General features: G+C 39.7%; 1 protein-coding gene across 4 annotated transcripts in view; it reads left to right on the top strand.

The window, feature by feature from the left end:
- Nucleotides 1-25735, top strand: part of ZNF143 (zinc finger protein 143) — a 70358-nt gene that overhangs the window by 29537 nt on the left and 15086 nt on the right. For all 4 annotated transcript variants that reach the window (XM_055423402.2, XM_055423401.2, XM_055423400.2 and 1 more), the window contains exons 8-14: nt 7663-7782; nt 8998-9073; nt 9776-9901; nt 11328-11507; nt 19203-19430; nt 23154-23302; nt 24968-25129. In XM_055423402.2, coding sequence (XP_055279377.1) covers nt 7663-7782; nt 8998-9073; nt 9776-9901; nt 11328-11507; nt 19203-19430; nt 23154-23302; nt 24968-25129 — 1041 coding nt within the window. The remainder of the gene's footprint in view (nt 1-7662; nt 7783-8997; nt 9074-9775; nt 9902-11327; nt 11508-19202; nt 19431-23153; nt 23303-24967; nt 25130-25735) is intronic.

The following is a 25735-nucleotide window of genomic DNA, read 5'->3' as shown; positions in this document are numbered from 1 at the left end:
ATAAAGAAAAAAAAAACCCAAATGAAGACCATGTCTTACTCTGAAGATAGCTATTGTATAATTCTTTTTTAAGTAATCATGGTTTCATGTTTATATTTAGAAATAAAAGTAAAGAGACATAAAAATAAAAAGTAAAGGACCTGGATAAACAACAAGGTCCTGCTTTAGCATGGGGAACTGTGTTCATTATCCTGTGATAAATCATAATGGAAAAAATATATCTATAGATATAGGGTTGGCCAGAAAGTTCGTTCAGGTTTTTAGTTACAGTGTATGGAAAGAACTGAACAAGCTTTGTGGCCAACCCAATATATATACTGAATCACTTTTGCTATACAATGGAAATTAACGCAGCATTGTAAATTGACTGTCCTTCAATAATTTTTTTTAAAAACTGAAGGACCACTACCTTGTAGTATTCATTATATAAAACCAGTGAAGATTTTTTTGGTTTTTAAAATCTTCCTGGCATTTCTGACATGTCCCATGGTTCCCTAAAGCTCCCTCTGTTGCCATACTTCTAGTATTCCTTTTTTGAAAGAGAACATGCATTTAAAAATATTGCCGGTTGCTTTCATTTTGTTCTCCCAAATATTTACATCCTAACATGCAAGTTTATATACAGCAAAAAATAAAAACTATCTGCTGTGCGCATTAGGCCTTATTGTAAATTGAATTTTACTGAACCAGGCAGCAGAAGGTACCAGTTATCCTCTGTCCTACATCTATCACTCTACAACTACATAAACTCTACTGGCAGCAGCCAGAATGCGTTTATCTGATTTACACTATGTAAATGAATGCTATGTGAGATTTCATCTGACAAAGGAGTTTGACTCCTTAAAAAAAAGTTTAAGAAAGGAAAAATACCACTGATTTCACATAATACGTTCCTTTTAAAAACTTATTTATTTTTAATTGGAGGATGATTGCTTTACAGTGTTATATTTATTTTCTGCCATACATCAACATGAATCAGCCATAATATGTTCTTTATACAAATAGGCACATAGGCCCTACATAATTTGCACAGGGTGACATAGTGAATTTATGGCAGAGCTAATGTTGGAGAAGACTCTTGAGAGTCCCTTATACTGCAAGGAGATCTAACCAGTCGATTCTAAAGGAGATCAATCCTGGGTGTTCATTGGAGGGACTGATGCTAAAGCTGAAACTGCTATACTTTGGCCACCTCATGCGACGAGTTGACTCACTGGAAAAGACTCTGATGCTGGGAAAGGTTGGGGGCGGGAGGAGAAGGGGACGACGGAGAATGAGATGGCTAGATGGCATCACCGACTCTGTGGACATGAGTTTGAGTGTACTCTGGGAGTTGGTGATGGACAGGGAGGCCTGGCGTGCTGTGATTCATGGGGTCGCGGAGAGTCGGACACGACTGAGCGACTGAACTGAACTGAACTGAAGGTTATCTCTTAATTCTCAGAACATACATTAAGCATAAAATAGTAATGAAGTCATTTTCTGTAAATGGTTTTAGAAGCTAATTAGTATTCACTGATAATAGCTTCTAAATGGCCATTGAGACATTTCCCTTGTGATGACACATCATGTAGTTTTTCTTTTTACAAGGACCACTTAAATACCTAAGTCTAGTTTATTAATTTAGCTTTTGAATTTTGAATTCTGTCCATTTTTGTCCTTAAAATAGCTGCAGAATCATGTATTGTATTCTGTTCCATTAGTCAGTTGTCCTGGACTGGTTTTCATCACTCCATAGTTATGATTATACAAACTTATTTTAGTCTCCTTGCCTCTTTTGTCTTTCACTGTGTTCTGCAGCATTACCAGTTTTCTTTTTTGAAACACAGAGCTGATCTTGGTCAATCCCTTGGTTTAAATTTTTTGGTATCTTTTACTTTCATTATCTAGGTTTGCACTTCAGAATGACAGCGAAAACTCTTCCCAAATGTGGGCCTAAACTTCCCTTTCTTTTTTATGATATTAATTCTATTATATAGATATGATGTTCTTATATTCAGTTTACATTTCTTCCAGACACACTCTCATACTTTTGGCGATACTATTCCTACTTTCTGGACTGCTCTGCCTACCACTCTTTTTCAACCTCCAGATTTTTTCTATAGACAGCTTGCCCTAACCTGCAGTTCTCCCAACTTTTGCATTTTGTCCCTCTAGAACTTTGCGTGGACGGCCATGATAGCAACTATTATATTCTGTTATTGTCCTTCATTTATAGGACAGTTTAACTAGCTAGACTGAGAGCCCTACCAAGGCAGGGGCCATATCATTTATCATTTTTGAAGTAGGTACTTAACCAGTCATTTGTCAAACATTTATTATTTCAGAACTTCTGCCATGGTAGAGTCAGAGGTGGGTGAAAAGGGAAGTTAGTATGGAAATAGGATAAGAAGAGAGTGGTAGACATAAAGCAAGTTCCAAGAAGAATAAAATAGTTTGAGAACTGAAAAGATAAATGTTGGTTGGGATTGAGAGATAAAAGGTTTTATAAGGAAAAAATTTCCAGTAAAAAAGGAGAGGCTTCCCATTCCATTCATTCTATACATGGAGATAAAAAAGGTTTTTGACTGTGTGTCCCTTGGCTATTTGGAGATTTTTCCAGATGTTGTTGTTTAGTCTCTGAGTCGTGTCTAACTCTTTGCAACCCCATGGACTAAAGCCGGCTAGTCTTCTCTGTCTATGGAATTCTCCAGGCAAAAATACTGGAGTGGGTTGCCGTTCTCCAGGAGATCTTCCTGACCCTGGGATCGAACCTGAGTTTCCTGCTTGGCAGGCAGATTCTTTACCACTGAGCCACCTTGGAAGCCCATTGTATATTATATTGCATTGCTATTTCAGTGGTTTTCTTTTAAGAGGTTCCTTTTGCTAGTTGGTATTGCTCTGGGTACTCATCCTATGTATTTTGCAAGAATGCCTTTATGCCAGGTCTGTTTTGGATAATTAGGGCTACTAGTGGAAATAGTTCTGTTGCAAATAGTGCTTACTAATAATTCTCATAATATGTCAATGCTAGTGACTTCAGTTGGTTTAGAAATAAAAAATTCTGTTACCAGCCCCACTTCTGCCATGTTGACAGAGACTTTAAGTCCTCAGTAGTTCTTCCGAAACTCGAGCTTCTGCCCCTTATGTCACCACCCCTGAGCTGTGGACGTTAGGATAGGAACAGAAACAAGTACGTTTTTGTAAAACATTTTGAATCCTCCTAACAGGTTTTAAATTCAGTCTTAACTTCATTGTTTTGGCTTAATTAAATTAAATACCAAACCTCTGATAATCTGTTTCATGCCAGAATTAAATCTTGGCCTCAGTTCAGTTCAGTTCAATCGCTCAGTCGTGTCCGACTCTTTGCGAACCTATGAATCACAGCATGCCAGGCCTCCCTGTCAATCACCAATTCCCAGAGTTCACTCAAACTCACGTCCATCGAGTCGGTGATGCCATCCAGCCATCTCATTCTCTGTCATCCCCTTCTCCTCCTGCCCCCAATCCCTCACAGCATCAGAGTCTTTTCCAGTGAGTCAACTCTTCTCATGAGGTGGCCAAAGTATTGGAGCTTCAGCTTTAGCATCAGTCCTTCCAATGAATACCCAGGATTGATCTCCTTTAGAATGGACTGATTGGATCTCCTTGGATCTCAAGAGTCTTCTCCAGCACCACAGTTCAAAAGCATCAATTCTTCAGCGATCAGCTTTCTTCACAGTCCAACTCTCATATCCATACATGACCACTAGAAAAACCATAGCCTTGACTAGATGGACCTTGGTTGGCAAAGTAATGTCTCAGCTTTTTAATATACTATCTAGGTTGGTCATAACTTTCCTTCCAAGCAGTAAGCGTCTTTTAATTTCATGGCTGCAATCAGCATCTGCAGTGATTTTGGAGCCCCCAAAAATAAAGTCTGACACTGTTTCCACTGTTTCCCCATCTATTTCCCGTGAAGTGATGGGACCAGATGCCATGATCTTAGTTTTCTGAATGTTGAGCTTCAAGCCAACTTTTTCACTTTCCTCTTTCATTTTCATCAAGAGGCTTTTTAGTTCCTCTTTTCTTTCTGCCATGGAGGGAATAAAAGAAAAGATTCAGGTGTGGGTCTTTCCAGTATAAAGTGCTGCCACCACCTGGTCTGAAGGTGTGGGCTGATGGGCTTAATGTTTCAGACCTGGGAGATGACGAACTTCTTGGTGCTTTTAGAAAGGAAGAGAAGGAAACAGCAAGAACTCTTTTCTCATGATTTGGAGTCCCATGTTCAATTAATTTCTGCCTTTAGAATTTGTGTAAAGCTTAATTCCAGTTCTACTAAAATAAAACTTATGCACTAATATATTTTTAAAATGCTAAATAGAAATAAACCAAGATATTAACGGTTATTTTTTGGATGCTGGAATTACTGCTCACTTGAACTTTTCTCTTTACTCTTCGCTGTGGTAACCAAATTCGCCCAATGTATATGTGTTACTGTTATAATCAGAAAAGATAATAGTGAAATTTTAAAAATAATAGTTACTTTTTAAGGGATTCATAGAGACTCTTCTGGTTCTTGCAAAGAAGAGAAATTTTCTTATTCAAATTACCATTTATTTCCTTTTAATTTTACTAATATGTATTTCACGTATTATACAATTCACCATTTTAACGTGTGCAACTCAGTGGTTTTAGTAGATTCACAGAGATGAGCAGTGATCACCACAGTTTTAATTCTAGAACTTTTTTAACACCCCCCCCAAAAGATTTTTAGTTCCTTTGAATTATGCTTATGTAGTTAGTGGTATAAACCCTTTACCTAGCACTGTGAGGTATGACAGCATATATGATATAGACTTTGAGGAACTGCTAGGCTAGTAGGGAAGGAAAGGAAATACAAATTCTTTAAAATAGGACAGTAGCATCAAGTGCCAAGTCCATGATACAAGCTAAATATTACAGAGATGCTGAGAATTTGAAGAATCTGCTCTGTTTGGAATGATGAGAACAGGCATCATGGATATAGAAGGATGGAATTTCCTAGGCAGAGAAGATGTGGAATTATATCTTTTATTTTTGTAAAGATACTTTCAAGCTTCACCCATTAGGAAGTGTGCCCATATTTTATTTAGATGTTTTAACAACATAAGCCTACCTTTACTTAGAAAATTGTGCCCTGCAACATTTATTAATATACCACAGTACATGAACATAGATAATTACTAGCTTGTAATTCAGCAGTGACTCTGAGATTCATTGCTTGTTTTTTCCTTTTTTTTCCTGATTATTTATTTTTTATTGAAGGATAATTGCTTTACACAATTTTGCTGTTTTCTGTCAAACCTCAACATGAATCAGCCATAGGTATACATATATCCCCTCCCTTTTGAGCCTCCCCCCATCTCCCTCCCCATCCCACCCCTCTTGGTTGATACAGAGCCCCTGTTTGAGTTTCCTGAGCCAATTCCCATTGGCTATCTATTTTACATATGGTAATGTAAGTTTCCATGTTACTCTTTCCATACATCTCACCCTCTGCTTCCCTCTCCCACTGCTTGTTTAATTAACAGTTACAAGGAAAAGCCTAAGACAGACTCTGTACAGCTATCTGTGTCTGTTTTGTAAAGACTGTACCACACGTTCTGTACTGTTATCCTCTAATGCGGGGCTCTCTCTTTCCCCCCAACCCTTGTAGCTCCTCCACACTCCCACCCCCCAACCCTTGTAACTCCTCCACACCCCCACCTCCCACCCACCACCATTTAAGTGTGTATTGCTGTAGTAGATCATTGCTCAGAATGATGAAGACCTGCCATTCCCACTTAGAATGATGAGGACCTGACCATTCCCAAAGTTTAGACAGCTCCATTCCAAAAGAGCAGAATGATTTTTAAAAGTTGCTTTGTCCCTTACAGTATGGTAATTAAATTTTTAAAATTATCTACCCTAGAAAACTTTATTTAATGTAAATATATCCTGTAAATAAATGAAATGTATTAAATCATAGTGTTGTGCAGATTTTTAAAAATATCTATGTGAAACCTGAAGATGGAGGGAACACTCATTATTTAGAAGCTTAAATATTTAGCAATATAAATAAAATTAATTTTTATCAATTCTGATACCAAAATCAGATTCCATGAAGCATATTCATTTCCTTCGACACAGGGTTTATAAATATTTTTTAAAAAAGGAATAAAAAGCACCAACTGAAAATATATTTATGAGATTTTTATTTACCAAAAACTTCATGTTGATGTGCAAGTGATATGGGGTGTGACAGAACCTCTTTTGGAACCGAGAGTTCTCTTTAATAGAAACAAAAGAGATTCTAACAGCTCTTTGAGAAAAGGCCAGTAGAGTCACCTGTTTGACTTTGTTGTGTCTTTTATTTTCAGATTTCTCTCTCCGCTTTTAGCATCTGTTGTATCTCATCAGTCATGATGATCTTTGCTCCTTTATTTTGAAATCTTCACAATATAAAACAGCTTTTGGCAGAGTTATTTTTGAGCCAAGTATGACAATCTGCACAGATTGTGCAGCACCACATGCCCACAAAGTAGAAAGTCATTCTTCAAGTTTCATGGTAACTTAATTCCTAAAATAGGTCATCATCTTTAAAAAACCTCTGTGGCAATTTAGTTTCTAAGTTGTGTCTGACTCTTACAACCCCATGGACTGTAGCCCACCAGACTCCTCTGTCCATGGGATTTCCCAGGCAAAAATCCTGGAGTGGGTTGCCATTTCCTTCTCCAAAAAAACCTCTAACATCAGTGCAATTGTTTAAAGTCTTATGGTGTTCAGTTCCAGAGAAGTGATCTTCTAAAGTGAAAGTGTGAAAGTGTTAGTCACTTAGTTGTGAACAACTCTTTGCAACCCCATGGACTGTAGCCTGCCAGGCTCCTCTGTCCATGGAATTCTCTAGGCAAGAATACTGGAGTAGGTAGCCGTTCTCTCTCCTACATTGCAGGCAGATTCTTTACCATCTGAGCCATTTTTTTCCCCACAGACTAGCATCAATCATATGGATTCTGATGTCTCCCACAGGTGACTCAGATGATCTAATCCCTTCTTTTTCATTGCTTTTGAAATTGAAAATGACCTTTACATTGTTTTTAGAATATATGTACTAATATATATATTTTTAAAAGCATTATTTTATATATATACTATATTTTAATGGAGAAGGAAATGGCACTCCATTCCAGTATTCTTTTCTCAGGAATCCTATAGACAGAGGAGCCTGGCGGGCTACAGACCATGGAGTTGCAGAGTTGGACATGACTGAAGTGACTTGGCACGTTTTATTTCCAAAAATATTATTTATATATATATATATCATTTTTAAAATTAAAAAATTTTAAATATTAAAAAAAATACACATACTTACTGGAGTATGTCAAGGAACAGCTGCATACAGTGGATTAATGTATGCTGCCTGGCTTAAGTTTTCAGTTTCCAATCTCTAGAGTGCTGATTATGCCCCCTTGTGGATCTCCTGTTGACTTCTTCCAGAGCTGCTGACTTCAGCCACATAACAGAATTAACCTGACTGGCTCAGGATTGTAGAATCTTCATAAAATGATGACCTGAGTCTGGAAAACCACATTTTATCTTTTTTTTTTTTTTTTCTGAAAATTGTAACTTCATCTATTTTATTTCTGTGTAAATACTTTAAATTGTACTTTCTGTTTCATCTAGATTGTCTTACAAGGACATGCAACAAGAGTAACTGCTAAATCTCAACAGAGTGGAGAGAAGGCCTTTCGATGTGGCTATGACGGATGTGGAAAACTGTATACAACAGCTCACCATCTTAAGGTATATATGAAGGAAGGCTGTGTCTAGTTATGAGGATAGCTAGGACATTAAATGCCAACTTGATGCACTTGTAGCATTCAGACACCATTGTTCTCCCCCACCTATTGAGATACAAATGCTCACACTCATATACACACAAAAACCTATGCAGATTTTAGAAGTAAATTCTTTGAGGACTAGGACTATGCTTTCTTCATCTTTGTCTCCCTCATGTCCAGCATATGTCATAGCATATGATAGGTACTCTACATATTTGAATAAATTTTTCTCAAATGTGAAATTTATGTAATTATATGGGAGATGTGGATGTAATCACTCCGTTAACAGTGATTTACTATAATCCAGCAAAAGTTGGTGTTGATTGACCTGTCTGTCAAATACATAGGCCAAGTATTTTGATTGAAGCTAAATACAATATACCATCACTCATAAAAAATAATAGCTAACTTTTATTGAATAACTTACAGTGTGTCAGGAAGTGTGCATTTAGCATATTTGGAATAGCAGCCCCAGAGCCCATCTCTGCTGCCTCTCAGTATGTAACCTTGACATGTTACTTGACCTCTTAGTACCTCATCTTCCTTATCTGTAATATTGGACCATAAAGATTATATACCTCCCTCAGTGAGTAGCTGTGAGAATTAAGTAAGTTAATTTTGTGCCTGTAAAGTACTGAAGAGAATGGCCTGGCAAGTGGTAAAGGTTCAGTAAATATTGGGCATGTCATGAGTATTCATTTGTCACAGCAGCCCTCTATGGTAGGTACTATTATGCCCCCATTTTACAGAGAGAACTTTGAGGCTGAGAGAAGGCAGATGCCACAGTCATACTACTGGTCGGTGGTGAAGCCTTGCTTCAGATCAAGGCCCCTGTAATAGCAGCCTCCACACTCTTAGCCTTACGTTGTGAAGTGTCTCTTTGTACTCCTAGCTCTCAACAGGTACATGTTCCATACAAACACCTTTGAGCAGTCTAAAAAAGCTCACACCTCCAATATTCCTATTCCTTACTTAAAATGAGTACATCTTAACATATAGCATTTGATCTATATTGAGAATTAGTAGTTTTTGAGAAAAGTTACCTTCAGTCTTTCAAAAATAATATACAAGCAACAAAATAATTCAGCAGTTGGGGGCGAGGAGGAAGTCTTTGTAGAGACCATCTACCTGCAGAATGCCTCGAGGAAACAGAGTCATGCCTTTGTTTTAATGACAGGTCCATGAGCGGTCACACACAGGAGACCGGCCTTACCAGTGTGAGCATGCAGGCTGTGGGAAAGCATTTGCAACAGGTAAAACCTTGAGTTTTGTTTCTTGGTTCCACTCGGGAGTCAAGCAGAGACTGGTCGGAGGAAGGAACTGACCGCCTGCCTTGGTCTGAATTAGTGGGCATGCAGTGACTAGTTTTCCGGTCTCTCCCTTTCTTCCTTTTGTCCCACTTGGTCTGTTCTCTTTGTGTTCTCAGTTTTCTCCTCAGACCTGTTTCTGCCTACCGTGTTCATATTTCACTCCACACACTACTTTCTTTTAGCAAGAAACACAAAAGCTGAGCATTAACACTGACTCAGAGTTTTAACATTCGGACAGACTCGGGGGGATCCATGAAGATCTGGGGCTTAGCAGTGAGATGGGTCCTGCCCTGGGACACATGCAGCAGGGCCAGGACTGGTGCCAGGCCTCCTGACCTTTGGCCTGTTCTTCACTCCATGCCTCCATTCCGCTTCAAGATTTTGGAGTATGAGTAATGCACATGTAATGAGATGGGGACACTGTAAAAAAAGGAAACACACAGTCTTTTCTAGCCAGAGATTAAACTGTTGAATTTTCAGCAGGACAGTCCTGATCTGGCATGCTCTGGTACCCGTTTAATAGTTATTCTGTTGTGTTTGCCTGTTATATCCTTGGTGTTTACTGTATTTTTCAGTAGCTTAATCTCAGTGGGCATGCTTACAGGAATCTTGTGTAATTAAATTTCTTTTAAATTTTTCTTAAAGGTTACGGATTAAAAAGTCACGTCAGAACTCATACAGGAGAAAAGCCATATAGGTGTTCAGAAGATAATTGTACCAAATCTTTCAAAACTTCAGGAGATCTACAAAAACATATCAGAACTCATACAGGTACTGGTGTGAAGAAATACTCTATCTAGACCAGGAGCTCTTCATCTGCAGGGAAGGACTTGGGGAAGTGGTTTCTGGAAGCACTTCAGGGAGTCAGTATCAAGGGCTTCTCTTAAACTCATGAAACTCCATGTAGTTTGCCATTTGTGCAGGTCTGTTTTTTCCAGGATGCGGGCCTGTAACATTGTTAGATTCTCAGTGAGTTCCGTGTTCCAGAAGATTAGCAGTGTCCCTAGACCACCAACCCTCTCAGTTTGCGGGAATTATCTGAGCAACAGGCTTATTTACCTAGGATTATATGTCCAATTAGTAGCCCAACTGAGACCAGAACCTAAGGCACCCAGTTTCTTCTCAGTTTAGCATGGCTGCTTCTGCTTTAAGCTGCTCCTAAAAAAAGAAAAAAATCTGACGTCCTTACAGCCCCACAGAAAGAAAGGCTTGTTCCTTTCTTGTGATCATCTTTCCTACCTTTAAATTCCTTCTCTCCTTTTCCTAAGGGGTACTTTGTTCAAATCTTCCTTCCCCTCCCCTCCTCTCCTTGTACTTGATTATTTGTGGATTGGTGTTATAAAGGTAATTATTTGCTTTGGATCAGAGTTGGAAGACTCTCAGAAACTGTTGATAAGAGATGCTGTTATAAGCTGTTGACTAAGTAATATATTGATAGCATAAAGTCATTTAGTTTGAGATTTTACTGCAGATGTTTTAAACATAATCTTATCACTTTGTCCCCAGATATTTCTAAGTATTCTGAGATAGTTTAGCAAATTTTCATGGAGGATTCTTCCCATCATCAGCATTTAACTTTTAGTTCAAATATGATTCCAGATCAGCTTTACAGTGTTCAGGAACAAAGCTGTAGGTCCCTGCTTCTATTTCATTCATGCTCTTATTGTTATACGAAAGGCAGGTGTTTCTAAGCTCCTGAGAATAATAATATATTCAGTGAGTATTTTTAATGCATATTATGTATGAGACTAGATTTTAAAAAGACCAAAAATTTTTTTCTTTAAGTGTTATAGAATAAATGAAGGAGGAGATAAGCTTTTAGGGGATTCCAGGGCTATTCTAACTTAATCCTCATGCTTGACTGTTTTTCTTTTATATTTCTTTGTGATATGTAGTTCTTTGTCGCTTATCTCAGTTCGTTTTCTAGTATGCCTTTCTGGATGACTCCCATCTTGGAAAGCCATGTAATCAGTGATGAGTTTTGAATACTATTCAGGTTTTCCTGTGTAAATTTACTTTTGGAGTAGACAGTGCTGTTTGCAGAAAAAAGGAAAACAAGAAAAACAAAGGGAAGCTCAATACAAAAAGGCTATATAGAGTCTGAGCATGAATGATCCAAAGCAGAATTGAAGGATAAGACATTTTAATTATCTGTGTATTTTTGCACCATTTAATGTATTTCCCTTTGTATTTTCAGGAGAAAGGCCCTTTAAATGTCACTTTGAAGGCTGTGGTCGGTCTTTTACAACATCAAATATTAGAAAAGTGCATATTAGGACACATACAGGAGAAAGACCTTATTACTGCACAGAACCAGGATGTGGGAGGGCATTTGCCAGTGCAACCAATTATAAAAACCACGTGAGAATACACACAGGTAATGGTCTCTAGTTCTTGCTCTTCTGTCTTTCAAGGCTCAGTTTTAACTCCTGCCTCTCCCATAAACCATTTGCAGGAATCTCTTCCCTCCTTCCTACCACAGCAGTGGATTATATAACTTAAACAAACTTCACCTTAGTATTTATACTTTTATTTATGCAATAGTTATTGCATGTCTGCTGTATGTTCCCCTGCTAGGCATCAGAAATGCAGAGATAGACAAAATATTGTCAAGGGCAGTTGATTTAAGGAGGGGTAATAGACATAATTGTTGCAGGATATCTGTGTATATATTTTTTACCAGCTTTATTGAGATATAATTCATACACTGTACAATTCATCCATTAAAGTATATGATTCACTTTTTTTTTAGTATATTTACATCACCACAATCCAATTTTTATAGATATTTTCTCCTGTTCTTTTTTGGTTTTATTTTTTCGATGGTGCCATTTACAGCACAAATGCTTTTAATTTGATGCTCTGCTTTGTGGTTGTATTTTTTTATAGTTGACGCGTATAGTTGATTTACAATTTTGTATTAGTTTCAGGTGGTTGTATTTTTGATGGGAATGGAGAGCAGAATGAGAGGATACATTAGTTTTATAAGAAATTTTTAATGTATTATTCTTATTACTCATATTAAGAGTAAACTGATAATTCAAAATTAAGACATTTAGAATGGAATGTTAGTTGTGTAAGGTAGTATTTCTCAGGCTACATTCTACAGACCCCTGGATATCTCTGGAAATATTTTCAGGCATCTATAGCAATCCCTTTACTTTGAGAAAGGTACATTAATAAGTTTGGATACTGCTATGGATAGAAGGAGAAGGAAATGGCAACCCACTCCAGTGTTCTTGCCTGGAGAATCCCAGGGACGGGGGAGCCTGGTGGGCTGCCGTCTCTGGGGTCGCACAGAGTCGGACACGACTGAAGTGACTTAGCAGCAGTAGCAGCGTGGATAGAGAGAAAGGAAGATTTAAATAAAATTTACTTTTTTAGAAAAAATTACCCTGTTAATGTTATAGAAAGAACTTAAAGGGAGATGAGGCTATAATAAGCAAGGAGACTGATTAAGGGCCATTAGAATATTTGAAGTGAGTGAGATGGAGAAGGATGAAAATCAGTGACATTGAAGAGGTATCAGCAAAGGACCTGATGACTAACTTAGTCATGAGGAATGAGAAGAACTTGTCATTCTAGCTTGTGTGATAGGTTCAGTGATAATGCTAAGATGAGGAAGACCAGGTTGGGAAGGGAAGAAAATAGTGTGGGTTTGCAATATATAGCTCTCTGGGTTTCCCTCACCACCTGAACTCTCACCATCTGTATCTTTGCTGTAATGGTTTGTAAAATTTTTACTCATAATTTGATTCAAATTGAAACCCCACTATAATGAATCCACTTGATACATATATTTTTCTATAAAAGGAAAAGATTTTAAGTTACATATGAATCTAAATGAGAGAACATAGAATACACTGTGGTCATATTTCTGATGCAGTCATATCTTATACTCACATTGTATATTATACATTACTTTATTATACATTATTGCCATCATCTTGCCTACATTATTTGTGTTTCCTAAGAAAGTAGAATATCCTGTGAAAACCTCAGAGGCCTGGAAAAGAAGGCTATAGATTAGGAAAAAAAAATTGTCTTTTGCTAATATAATCTGCATTCCTTTCTGTCTTTAAGATTTGTTGTTCAGTTGATAAGTTGTGTCTGACTCTTTGCAATCCCTTGGACTGCAGCACACCAGGCTCCCCTGTCCTCCACTATCTCCCAGAGTTTGCTCAAATTCATGTCCATTGAGTCAGTGATACTATTGAACCATTTGATCCTGTGCCCCCGCTTCTCCTTTTCCCTTCAGTCTTTCCCAGCATCAGAGTCTTTTCCAATGAATTGGCTCTTTGCATCACATGGCCAAATATTTTTAAGATATTTCATTTTAAACTTACAGTACATGTTTGTGGTGTAGAAAGAAAACAAAATTCCTGTTTGATACTATGCTATTATTGTGTATTACACACAAACTTATACATGCTACTGAGTTCAGAGTGTTAATAATTAGATAAATGGTGTTTTAAGTGCTTCATATTATGCAGACATTCTTGGTGGGTTAAGAGCTTTTTTGTAATATTTGGGGAAAATGGTTGGGGTTTTTAGATGGATTGGGAAAACTATTTTTCCCATCTAAAGTAATGGAATATACATTCATTATCTGAAAGTTAGTCATTCAATATGTTTTATGGGCAAATTAGATTACAGTCAGAGGGATGCCTGCTTCCCAAGTGGCTCAGTGGGAAAGAATCTGACTGCAACGCAGAAGATGCTGGTTCAATAATCCCTGATCAGGAAGATCCCCTAGAGAAGGACATGGCAACACACTCCAATATTCTTGCCTGGGAAATCCCATGGACAGAGGGCCCTGGCGGGCTACAGTCCATGGGGTTGCAAGAGAGTCAGACACGACATAGCAATAAACAGCAACCACAAAGAAGGATGTCTACATTAAGTTTGGCCATTATGATCTTTGGAATATGCAAGTAGAGTAGTGCTTGCAAATGTGGCTGTACATCGGATTCACCTTTTTAAAATAGACTGATTCCACAGATCCTGTCTGCAAAGATTCTGACATGGTTTTACTGAGGTGAGGCCAGGTATCAGTATATATTAAAAATCCTCCAGGTCTTTTAAATGCAGACATGGTTAAAAGTCACTAAAGTAAGGAAATCCAGTGGTGGTTTAGTTGCTAAGTTGTGTTTGACTCTTGCTACCCCATGGACTGTAACCCGCAAGGTTCCTCTGTCTGTAGGATTTTCCAGGCAAGAATGTTGGGGTCGGTTGCCATTTCCTTCTCCAGGGAATCTTTAAAACCTAGGGATCAAACCCGGGGCTCCTGCAGGCAGATTCTTTGTCTATTGAGCTATCAGGGAAACCCTCTCAAGGATATCCAGTAGGTAGTTGTAAATGTTGGCCTGACCCAGGAAGTAGGTCTGGGTTGGAAGAAAAGATGGGGTGATGATCATTAAGTAGATAATACAATAAAAGCCCACATTATGTATAAGTGGAGCATAAGACTCAGCTGTGTAAAATGTGGTCCATTTTGGAAGGATGATCAGATGACCGACCCAGTTGAGACTGCAGCTAGCCATTAGGGAGCTCTAAAGTGAAGAAAGCTGATCGCCGAAGAATCGATGCTTTTGAACTGTGGTGTTGGAGAAGACTCTTGAGAGTCCCTTATACTGCAAGGAGATCCAACCAGTCCATTCTAAAGGAGATCAATCCTGGGTGTTCATTGGAGGGACTGATGCTAAAGCTGAAACTGCAATACTTTGGCCACGTCATGCGGCGAGTTGACTCACTGGAAAAGACTCTGATGCTGGGAAAGGTTGGGGGCGGGAGGAGAAGGGGACGACGGAGAATGAGATGGCTGGATGGCATCACCGACTCTGTGGACATGAGTTTGAGTGTACTCCGGGAGTTGGTGATGGACAGGGAGGCCTGGCGTGCTGTGATTCATGGGGTCGCGGAGAGTCGGACACGACTGAGCAACTGAACTGAACTGAACTGAAAGTGCAACTCAGATCCATTTATGTCTCCATGAAAAGATGTTCAACATCGCTATCACCCAGGAAATGGTAATCAAAACCACAATGAGATATCACCTCAATGCCTGTCAGAATGGCTATTATCAAAAAGATAGTAGATTGATAAGGATGTGAAGAAAAGAGAATCCTCTTGCACTGTTGGTAGGAATGTAAATTGGTACAGCCACTACAGTAATAGTAGTAGAGTTTTTGGAGTTTCCTCAAAAATGAAACAGAACTACCATACAATCCAGCAATTCCACTTCTGGGTATTTGAATGAAGAAAATAAGACACTAATTTAAAAAGATATATTACACCCCTGTGTTTATCACAGCATTATTTGCAATATCCAGGATATGGAAGCAACCTAAGTGTCCATTGATAGGTGAATGGATAAGTTTGATACATTTACATACAAACATGCACTGGAGTATTAGCCATAAAACAGAATGAAGTCTTGCCGTTTGTGACAACATGGATGGACCGGGAGGGTGTTATGCTAAGTGAAATGTCAGACAGAGGAAGACAAATACTGTATGATTTCACTTATATGTGGAACTTTAACAAACCACATGAATAAACAAACATAAACACAGACTCATAGATAAAGAAAACAAAACTGATAGTTGCCAGAAGGCAGGAGATTGGTGAATGAATAAAATAGGTGAGGGAGATTAAGAGGTCCAAACTTCCAATTATAAAATAAATGAGTTATATGATGTGCAGCATAGAGAATATAGTCAGTAATATTGGAGTAACTTGGTATGTTGACAGACTTATACCATCATGGTGATGATTTTGTAATACATAATATTATTGAGTCACTATGTTACACACCTGAAACTAATATAATATTGTAAGTCACTTATACCTCAGTTGTAAAAACTTAAGTTTCAAGACAAAACCAAAAAAAAACAACGCCACCCCTGCCCCCCCCCAATTTATTTATATCTTGACTGTGGTTTGGTGCCACATAGTGGCAGTTACTGCTCAAGCCTGAATATGAATAGGGCTGGTTCTGTGAGTTGGAATTGCCTGACATTTTCCTGCCTGGTCTTGCCCTCATCATGTCTCCTCCACAACCATTCCCCAACATAAAAACTTCAACCTGCCCTATTTTGAGAATATGAGCTGGGCAGAGGCCAAGATGCAGTCTCAAATACTTAATGTCTAAAATGTATATTACAGATTACCTTAGTGATTTTACTGTATGTGGGTGGTTTTACTGTGTTTAGAACCACTATTTGTGGGTAGTTTTACCATGTTTAGAACCGTGAAAAAGATGGAGTTACCCTGCTGCTGCTGCTAAGTCGCTTCAGTCATGTCCGACTCTGTGCGACCCCATAGACGGCAGCCGACCAGGCTCCGCTGTCCCTGGGATTCTCCAGGCAAGAACACTGGAGTGGGTTGCTGCTGCTGCTGCTAAGTCACTTCAGTCGTGTCCGACTCTGTGTGACCCCATAGACGGAAGCCCACTAGGCTCCCCCATCCCTGGGATTCTCCAGGCAAGAACACTGGAGTGGGTTGCCATTTCCTTCTCCAATGTGTGAAAGTGAAAGTGAAGTCGCTTAGGAAGGTGTAAAATGAGAACAGAGTAGGATATGCATATGTTTACACACATAAAGCAGAGACATTACTTTGCCAACAAAGGTCCGTCTAGTCAAGGCTATGGTTTTTCCCATGGTCATGTATGGATGTGAGAGTTGGACTGTGAAGAAAGCTGATTGCCGAAGAATTGATGCTTTTGACCTGTGGTGTTGGAGAAGACTCTTGAGAGTCCCTTGGACTGCAAGGAGATCCAACCAATCCATTCTAAAGGAGTCCTGGGTGTTCATTGGAAAGACTGATGCTAAAACTGAAACTGCAATACTTTGGCCACCTCATGCGATGAGTTGACTCACTGGAAAAGACTCTGATGCTAGGAAAGGTTGGGGGCGGGAGAAGGGGACAACAGAGAATGAGATGGCTGGATGGCATCACCGACTCGATGGACATGAGTTTGAGTGAACTCCAGGAGTTGGTGATGGACAGGGAGGCCTGGCGTGCTGTGATTGATGGGGTCGCAGAGAGTCGGACACGACTGAGCGACTGAACTGAACACACATAAGCACATTTTAGAGACAGTTCACACCAGTACCTCCAATTCCAGTTCATCCCACTGAGCTCTTTCTTTTCTTCTCACATTCTATATTTGCATTTTCCTTCTTCCATAGTCAGAGCTCTGGCTTCCAACAGCGTTTATACATTTATTCATTATTCATTCTTATTATGTCTAAAATAGTCTCCAAGTTGTTTTGCCTTTCAAAATGTTTGTTGCTTAGTGGTGCCAGACTCTTTGCAACCCCATGAACTGTAGCTTGCCAGGCTCCTCTGCCCATGGAATTTTCTAGACAAGAATACTGGAGTGAGTAGCCATCCCCTTGTCCAGAAGATCTTCCCAACCCAGGGATCAAACCCTGGTCTCCCGCATTGCAGGCAGATTCTTTACTGTCTGAGGCACCAAGGAAGCCCCATTTTGCCCCTAGTACTAGAATAAACAAGCCTACCAAGAAGAGTTAAATATTTGTTTGTAGTTTTCCCTATTGCAGCCTAGTCCAGGACTGAGACTATTAGATACTATGTATATGAGTTACTTTAGCTTCTTCTCACCCACCCTTGCCCCTATACCTCTTCTAAGTGGTTAAAAGTGTTCCTTTAAACTACAGTTAGGTTAATTTGTTTCAGTTTGCTTTCCCCCACAGTGTTAGATTCCCTGTGGCACCCCCCCCACAACATACAAACAGTGTCTAGATATTGTGATATTAAATAATTATTGGTAATTTTGTTCTTTATAAAAAGCATCCATCTTTTATACAGTCAGAAATACTTATGGATGAGATGGAGCGTCCATGGAGTTGTTTCAGAGGGGGCAAACGTGTGGTGAATAACTGAAACTGTATTGGCCGTGCGTGAATTGACAGTTGAAGCTAGTTGATTGGTTTATTGCACTGTTTCTCTGTACTTTTGTGTGTGTTTGAAATTTTCTATAATGAAAAGTTCTAAAAATATGTGCTGCTGCTGCTGGTAAGTCACTTCAGTCGTGTCCGACTCTGCGTGACCCCATAGACGGAAGCCCACCAGGCTCCCCCTTCCCTGGGATTCTCCAGGCAAGAACACTGGAGTGGGTTGCCATTTCCTTCTCCAGTGTGTGAAAGTGAAAAGTGAAAGTATGTGCACTGCCTGTATTATTCTCCAACTGTTTCATGGAAAAAGAATTGCTTTGCATTGAATTGTTTTTAGTGAATATTTAATAGCTTTTGATTGGTTGCAAGAAGTCAAGTGAAGTTAATATGAAATATGTGTCCAGACTGTATCTCATATACTTTTTAGAAAATGTTTGTTTTTTATCCTTATAAAACCCTTAGGGTAAGCTACATACATTATACTAATAATTGCATTTATTATTTTTATTATTATTTTGGGCTGTACCAAGTGACTTGTGGAATCTTAGTTCCCAGACCAGGGATTGACCCCAGGTCCTCTGCAGTGAAAGTGTGGAGTCCTAACCACTAGACCGCCAGGGAATTCCCTACATTTATTATTTCCATTATTAATATAATATCACTAATGATATCTAGATTGTCTAGTTATAAGTAACAACAGTTTCATCAATGCTTTTTTTTTTTTGGCTGCTCTGTGTGGCATGTGAGATCATAGTTCTCCAATCAAGGATCGAACCCATGCCCCCTGCAGTATAAGTGCCTAGTCATAACCACTGGATTGCCTGGAAAGTCCTCATCAAAGCTTGTAGCTGGGCAGTAACTGTCTCCATCCTTATTTTTCACATCTCTTGAAATTAAACAAAAAGTGGTATTCAAGTGTGGGGTATGACTCAGGGTGCAGACCACCTTTTGAGCCAAGTTGAAACCATAGTCAGAGAGCCTTTTCTTATGCTGTGCCTTACAGCAGGATAGAAAGGGATTTGACAACTGTTTATTTTTGCTACTAGTGATTTCCCTGCCCCTTCATTCCCCGTCCACCTCTTAGAAGGTATGGAATGATTATGCCTTCATAACTGAAAACTTTTTTTTTCCCGGTGCCATTCTTTTCTTAGGGGAAAAGCCATATGTTTGTACAGTCCCTGGGTGTGACAAAAGGTTTACAGAATATTCCAGTTTGTACAAACATCATGTTGTTCACACTCACTCCAAACCATACAACTGTAATCACTGTGGGAAGACATACAAGCAGATCTCCACACTGGCCATGCACAAACGAACAGCGCACAATGACACTGAGCCCATCGAGGAGGAGCAGGAAGCCTTCTTTGAGCCTCCCCCAGGTAAGGTTTCTTCCCAGTGTTCTTATGTATGAGTATAATGTATGATTGAAAGCACTGTCTCTAACCATAAAGTTTCATTCAAATAGTCGCACAAAAATACTGTTCACAACTGCAATAATTGCTGTCAAAGTAAGGTACTTAATGCTCTGGGATGTATAAGAGGGGAAATTAAGCTAGTCTCGAAGGTCAGAGACAACTCACCTGAAGAAGTAATTTTTGGAGAGATCATGGGTTCACTCGTTGTACAGGCAGGGGTGTACAAGGTTTGTGGGGTAGGGGGGTAAACAGGGAGCAGAGGCAGGAGAATGTTCCAAATGGAGGGACTGGCACATGCAAAAAGCCCTGAGGTTGGAGAGAGCCAGGTAAATTGGAGAGACTGAAAGAAGCCTGGCCAGCATGGCACTTCTGCCTGGGAGGGTGGTGTGAGATGAGGCGGCACAGCAGGGCAGGGACAGCCTAGACTATTTGGGTGTTAGAATGTTGGTCTTAATCAAGAGTGGTGAAGCATTCCCAAATAACTCTTAGTTGATTCATGTCTATTCAGTAGTGTCCTGGGAGACAAAAACATTCATTTCAGTAAGGATAAACGCTTGAGAAAAATATCTTAGAGAATTAGATTCTATGATTTCAGTTAAATAACACAGTAGTTAAATAGGTAAAATGAAATAGGTTTTTCTGAAACAGAACGAAACATATATATTTTCCTGTTTCATTGAGTAGTTCCTAAATGAAGTAAGTTTGAAAATTAAAACATTCTTACCCAATCTTAGAACTAATATTAAAGGATTGAAAAGCATATAGGTAGGGAAAAAAATGTTTGGAGAATAAGGGAAAGAACAGATCATTCACTATCTACTCAGATAATTCCCTGTAATTGTAATTTATCTTTTCAGATATTAGTCGTGTGATAGTAAGAAAATATGGAGAAGGAAATGGCAACCCACTCCAGTATTCTTGCCTAGAGAATCCCGTGGACAGAGGAGCCTAGTAGACTGCTGTCCATAGGGTCACACAGTCGGACACAACTGAAGCAACTTAGCAAGCATGCATGTATTGGAGAAGGAAATGGCAACTCAATCCTGTATTCTTGCTTGGAGAATCCCAGGGACAGAGGAGCCTGGTGGGCTTCAGTCGGACACGACTGAAGCGACATAGCAGTAGCAGCAGCAGCAGTAAGAAAATAACATTTCCTTCACTCTTTTTTAAATATTTGTCCATATCACAAGGTTTGCAGGATCTTAGTTCCCTGACCAGGAGTTGAACCCAGGCTCCATCAGTGAAAGCACCAAGTGCTAGCCACTGGACCACCAGGAACTTCCCAACAGTTCCTTTACTCTCAAATGCTATGCTGTTTTCTAGCCAAAGCAGTATAAGAGTGCTTGGTTAGATGTTAACAATTGCTGCTAAATCCTTGCAATTATAAAGTAGACTTTAATGATGTCAAACTTGGGTTTAAGACTGTTCTCTTTTTAATCTTCCTCAGTCTCTTCCTTAAATGTTAACATTTCAGATTGTCAGAATTTCTTGTGTTCTAGAAGATAACCTATAATATACATTTTATTAAAAAAAATTAAACTAAGATTATTTTTCTAAGAATAAGAATGGGTTTGTGTTCCTTTTCTCCCATATGATCCCTTACGTTTTGAACCCCATTGTAGTAATGGTATAATAATAAGTATAATAAATGGTTGTGCATGCATGCTAAGTCATATCAGTTGTGTCTGACTCTTTGGACTCTATGGACTGTAGCCTGCAGGAATCCATTGTCCATGGGATTCTCCAGGCTACTGGAGTGTGTTGCTATGCCCTTCTCCAGGGGATTGTCCTGACCCAGGGATCGAACCTGCATCTCTTACGTCTTCTGCATTGGCAGGCGGGTTCTTTACCACTAACGCCACCTCAGAAGCTCATCTGCCTGTGTCTTGTGTGTGTGCTCAGTCGTGTCTGACTCTTTGCAACCCTTTCGACTGTAGACCACTAGGCTCCTCTGTCCATGGGATTTTGCAGGCAAGAATACTGGAGTGAGTTGCCATTTCCTCCTCCGGGGAATCTTCCCAACCCAGGGATCAAACCCACATCTCCTGCATTGGCAGGTGATTCTTTACCACTGAACCACCTTGGAAGCCATGGAACAGAACAAAAAGAAATGAAATAATGAGTGTCATAGGGATTACACCATGATGACCATAGCTGTATGAGTGCAGGCATCAACCATAACTTTGAGAAGTACTCTTAAATTAGCATATAAAGTCCTTTGAATTTAAAAAATAATTACCCTTTTTCTGGCCTCATGAGATGTGGAAAGCAGTAGAAGAGAGGGATAAGGAATCTTACTGGTTGCCAGGTATGGCAGTAATGGATGGTTGAAATTGCTGTTTAGTTGCTGATTTTTTGTGAAATAAAAAAGTGGGTGGGAATTCCTGTTCAGTCACTTGTGAAATTATTAGCCTTACCCCAGATAATACTGTCTTTACACAGTGATGTCATTGTGTACTGATGACTTGCAGTCAGTCACTCTCATTACAGAGTAAGTAACTTAGTGTTAGTGCATTGTGTTTACACACCATTCTGGTTTGGGGGTTAATGTTTATAAAGACTGTCTTATCATTTTTATCCACTTCTTAAGTGACTGCAAGAACTTAGCGCATATTTACCATGTTAGAAGGGTTACTTGCTAGTTAGTCTTCCTGTGCAGTTCCCCCACTCCTCACCCAAACACTCATGCACAGTGTTATATAATTATGCCAGCTAAGGAAAAGACTCTGATGCTAGGAAAGGTTGGGGGCGGGAGGAGAAGGGGACGACAAAGAATGAGATGGCTGGATGGCATCACCGACTCTGTGGACATGAGTTTGAGTGAACTCTGGGAGTTGGTGATGGACAGGGAGGCCTGGCGTGCTGTGATTCTTGGGGTCGCGGAGAGTCGGACACGACTGAGCGACTGAACTGAACTGAAGGGAGTAAGAGAGGTCTCTCAAAATTAGAACAGTTACTCTTTATTTTTTTGGGCTCCAAAATCACTGTGGATGCTGATTGCAGCCATGAAATTAAAAGCCGCTTACTCCTTGGAAGGAAAGTTATGACCAACCTAGATAGTATATTAAAAAGCAGAGACATTACTTTGCCAACCAAGGTCCGTCTAGTCAAGGCTATGGTTTTTCCAGTGGTCATGTGTGGATGTGAGAGTTGGACTGTGAAGAAACCTGATCATCAAAGAATTGATGCTTTTGAACTGTGGTGCTGGAGAAGACTCTTGAGAGTCCCTTGGACTGCAAGGAGATCCAACCAGTCCATTCTAAAGGAGATCAGTCCTGGGTGTTCATTGGAAGGACTGATGCTGAAGCTGAAATTCCAGTACTTTGGCCACCTCATGCGACGAGTTGACTCACTGGAAAAGACTCAAACTCCGGGGGTTGGTGATGGACAGGGAGGCCTGGTGTGCTGTGATTCATGGGGTCTCAAAGACTCGGACACAACTGAATGACTGAACTGAACTGAACTCTTTATGTGGGAAAGTTTAGTTCAGTCTGCTTGGATTTGGTTTGGCTTTGTAAAAGAGCAGGCAGAGAGATCGTCAGGAGCTGTTAGAAATCATTTTCATGATTTAGAATTCAGTACATATGCCTTTTCATTTTTGTCAGTTTCTCCATAATATTTAAAATATTCTGTTTTCTAAACAGCTTGGTACGTTGATCAAATAAATGATTCATTTGTTTTAAACAGGTCAAGGTGAAGATGTTCTTAAAGGGTCCCAGATCACATATGTTACAGGTGTAGAAGGGGATGATGTTGTATCTGCACAAGTAGCCACAGTAACCCAGTCTGGGTTGAGTCAACAGGTTACACTCATATCCCAGGACGGGACTCAGCATGTAAGTACCCACCAAAAGCCAGACACATTAAATAATATTTCTCTGAGCCTGGGCTTGAAAGGCAGGTTGGGTCCCAGTTGAGGAAAGCCTTGAATTGGGGCACAAAGTTTGGCGTTTAGCTTGTGAGCAGTGCTAGATCTCCTGAAGAAAGAGACTCTTTCTTGCTGAAAGAGACTACATGCAAGGAGGTCCGTAAAGAGAGAAGGTTTGTCACCCTGTAGAATTCAGGTGGTGTTATGGGTATCTTTCAAAGGTAAGGTGATGAAGGTCAGAAACACAGTGAAAAGTAATGGGTCCACATGAAACTTGGAAGGGATAGATTGGGTGGCTAATTAGATCCAGGAGATAAGATTGAGAAATCAGCAGAAGTTTGGCTGAGGTGACAAGGACATCATTAAAAGATCCAGGCAAGTCAGTGATGGGGAAACCTGTAAAATTTCCAGGGTGTGACTTTCTCCCTACTTGGAATCATGGGAGTTCACTTAACTAACTTCAGAATTAATAGGAAGCTGTCTTGATTTCCCCAGGAAAAGCAATATGAGTTGTTGTTTGACAGTTAAACTTGTCATTGTTTTCTAGATGCCACTATCCTAAAATAATTCAGACTTGATTTCATTTTTAAGCCCTCGCTAAGGTTGTCTTTGGAGAAGGAAATGGCAACCCACTCCAGTGTTCTTGCCTGGAGAATCCCAGGGACAGGGGAGCCTGGTGGGCTTCCGTCTTTGGGGTCACAAAGAGTCGGACACGACTGAAGTGACTTAGCAGCAGCAGCAGCAAGGTTGTCTTAATACCTGTGGAAATAGATGCATGGGATTCTTTATCCTCCAATACTGCCTCTTCCATGGAGAACTTTTTTTTTACCCATCTCTTTCAGAACTTTACCTCCCATGATTAATCTGCCCTTTGAATTGATAACTCTTAATGTGCCAGTGTTAGCTAGAAGCAGAATGTATTCAGGATAGAAACATACAGAGCACTTGGACCATCCCATTCATCCCTCTCCTCCTTACTTTTGACATCACTAATTCCACACAGTACTCTTTGTCCACTGATTGGCATATAAGATGAAACAAATTTACTAACAGTTTTATTCTGGACAGATAGGGCATCACTAGGGATTTGCGCAGGGAGCATAATGAAATTTGTTTGTTTTTTAGCAAGGTGACAAGGTAGAGGATGATTGGGGAAGGGTTAGATATCTAGAAAGAAGTTGTATTATTGCCAAAAATTAGAGGAGAGAAAAATAGAAATCTAAATTGGCAGTAGAGATGGAGAGGAGGAAAACATATTTAAGAAATACTCAGTTTTTCTGATGATCTCTTTTTAAAAAGAGTTTATTCCATTGTAAAATGCTTATTTGCTCCCAGAGTAGACTTATACAAGACTTTCATGTGTGCATGCTCAGTCGTGTCTGACTCTTTGCAACCCCATGGACTGCAGCCTGCCAGGCTCCTCTGTCCATGGAATTTTCCAGGCAAGAATACTGGAATGGGTTTCCATTTCCTTCTCCAGAGGATCTTCCTGACCCAGGAATCGAACCTGCATCTCCTACATTGGCAGGCAGATTCTTTAACACCGAGCCACCTGGGAAGCCATAGGTCCTTAATAAAATTGACCAGATAAAGCAAGAAACGTTGCTTGATTGTAAAATGCATTGTGTTGCAGGTCAACATATCTCAAGCTGACATGCAGGCCATTGGCAACACCATTACAATGGTGACACAGGACGGAACACCCATCACAGTACCTGCTCATGATGCAGTCATTTCCTCAGCAGGAACGCATTCTGTTGCTATGGTTACTGCCGAGGGTACAGAAGGGCAGCAGGTAATTGCTTTTTTTCTTTTATATCAATCAGTACACATATCAATATCAAAATTGTTAGTCATAGATGTACGGTGTGATACCATGCATGCTAAGTCACTTCAGTTGTGTGTGCCTCTTTGCAATGCTATTGACTGTAACCCGCCAAGTTCCTCTGTCCATGGGATTCTCCAGGCAACAATACTGGAGTGGGTTGCCATTGGCAGACAGTTCTTTACCACTCAACGCTCCCTGGGAAGTCCAGGGGTTAAGCACACAAACCTCAGATTGAATCTCAGTTTTAAAGCTTCTTAGCTACACAGCCCTCTGAGTCTCAGTTTTTTTTCATGTGTAAAATAGGATTAATTTTTGCATATACCCCATAACAGCCCCTGGAATCACAAGAGTTAGATACAACTGAGTGACTGAGCACATGCACACACAAATAGTCATCTTCCCCCACCCTTTATATGGTAGTAAACACTATACTGTTTTTCACCTCCTTGTTTGCTTTTTTTTAATCTTAATAATACATCTAGGACATCTTTCTGCTTCTTTCGTCTTCTTTTTTTTTGGTAATTCTGGAGGCACCGCATGGTTTGCAGGATCTTAGTTCCCAACTGGGGAGTG

This window comes from Moschus berezovskii, chromosome 14, assembly GCF_049115385.1.
Source record: "Moschus berezovskii isolate FMDL1 chromosome 14, NW_MosBer_1.0, whole genome shotgun sequence".
Lineage (NCBI taxonomy): Eukaryota > Metazoa > Chordata > Mammalia > Artiodactyla > Moschidae > Moschus > Moschus berezovskii.
The sequence above is the reverse complement of the archived record's forward strand: the minus strand, read 5'-3'. Positions and strand labels throughout refer to the sequence as shown.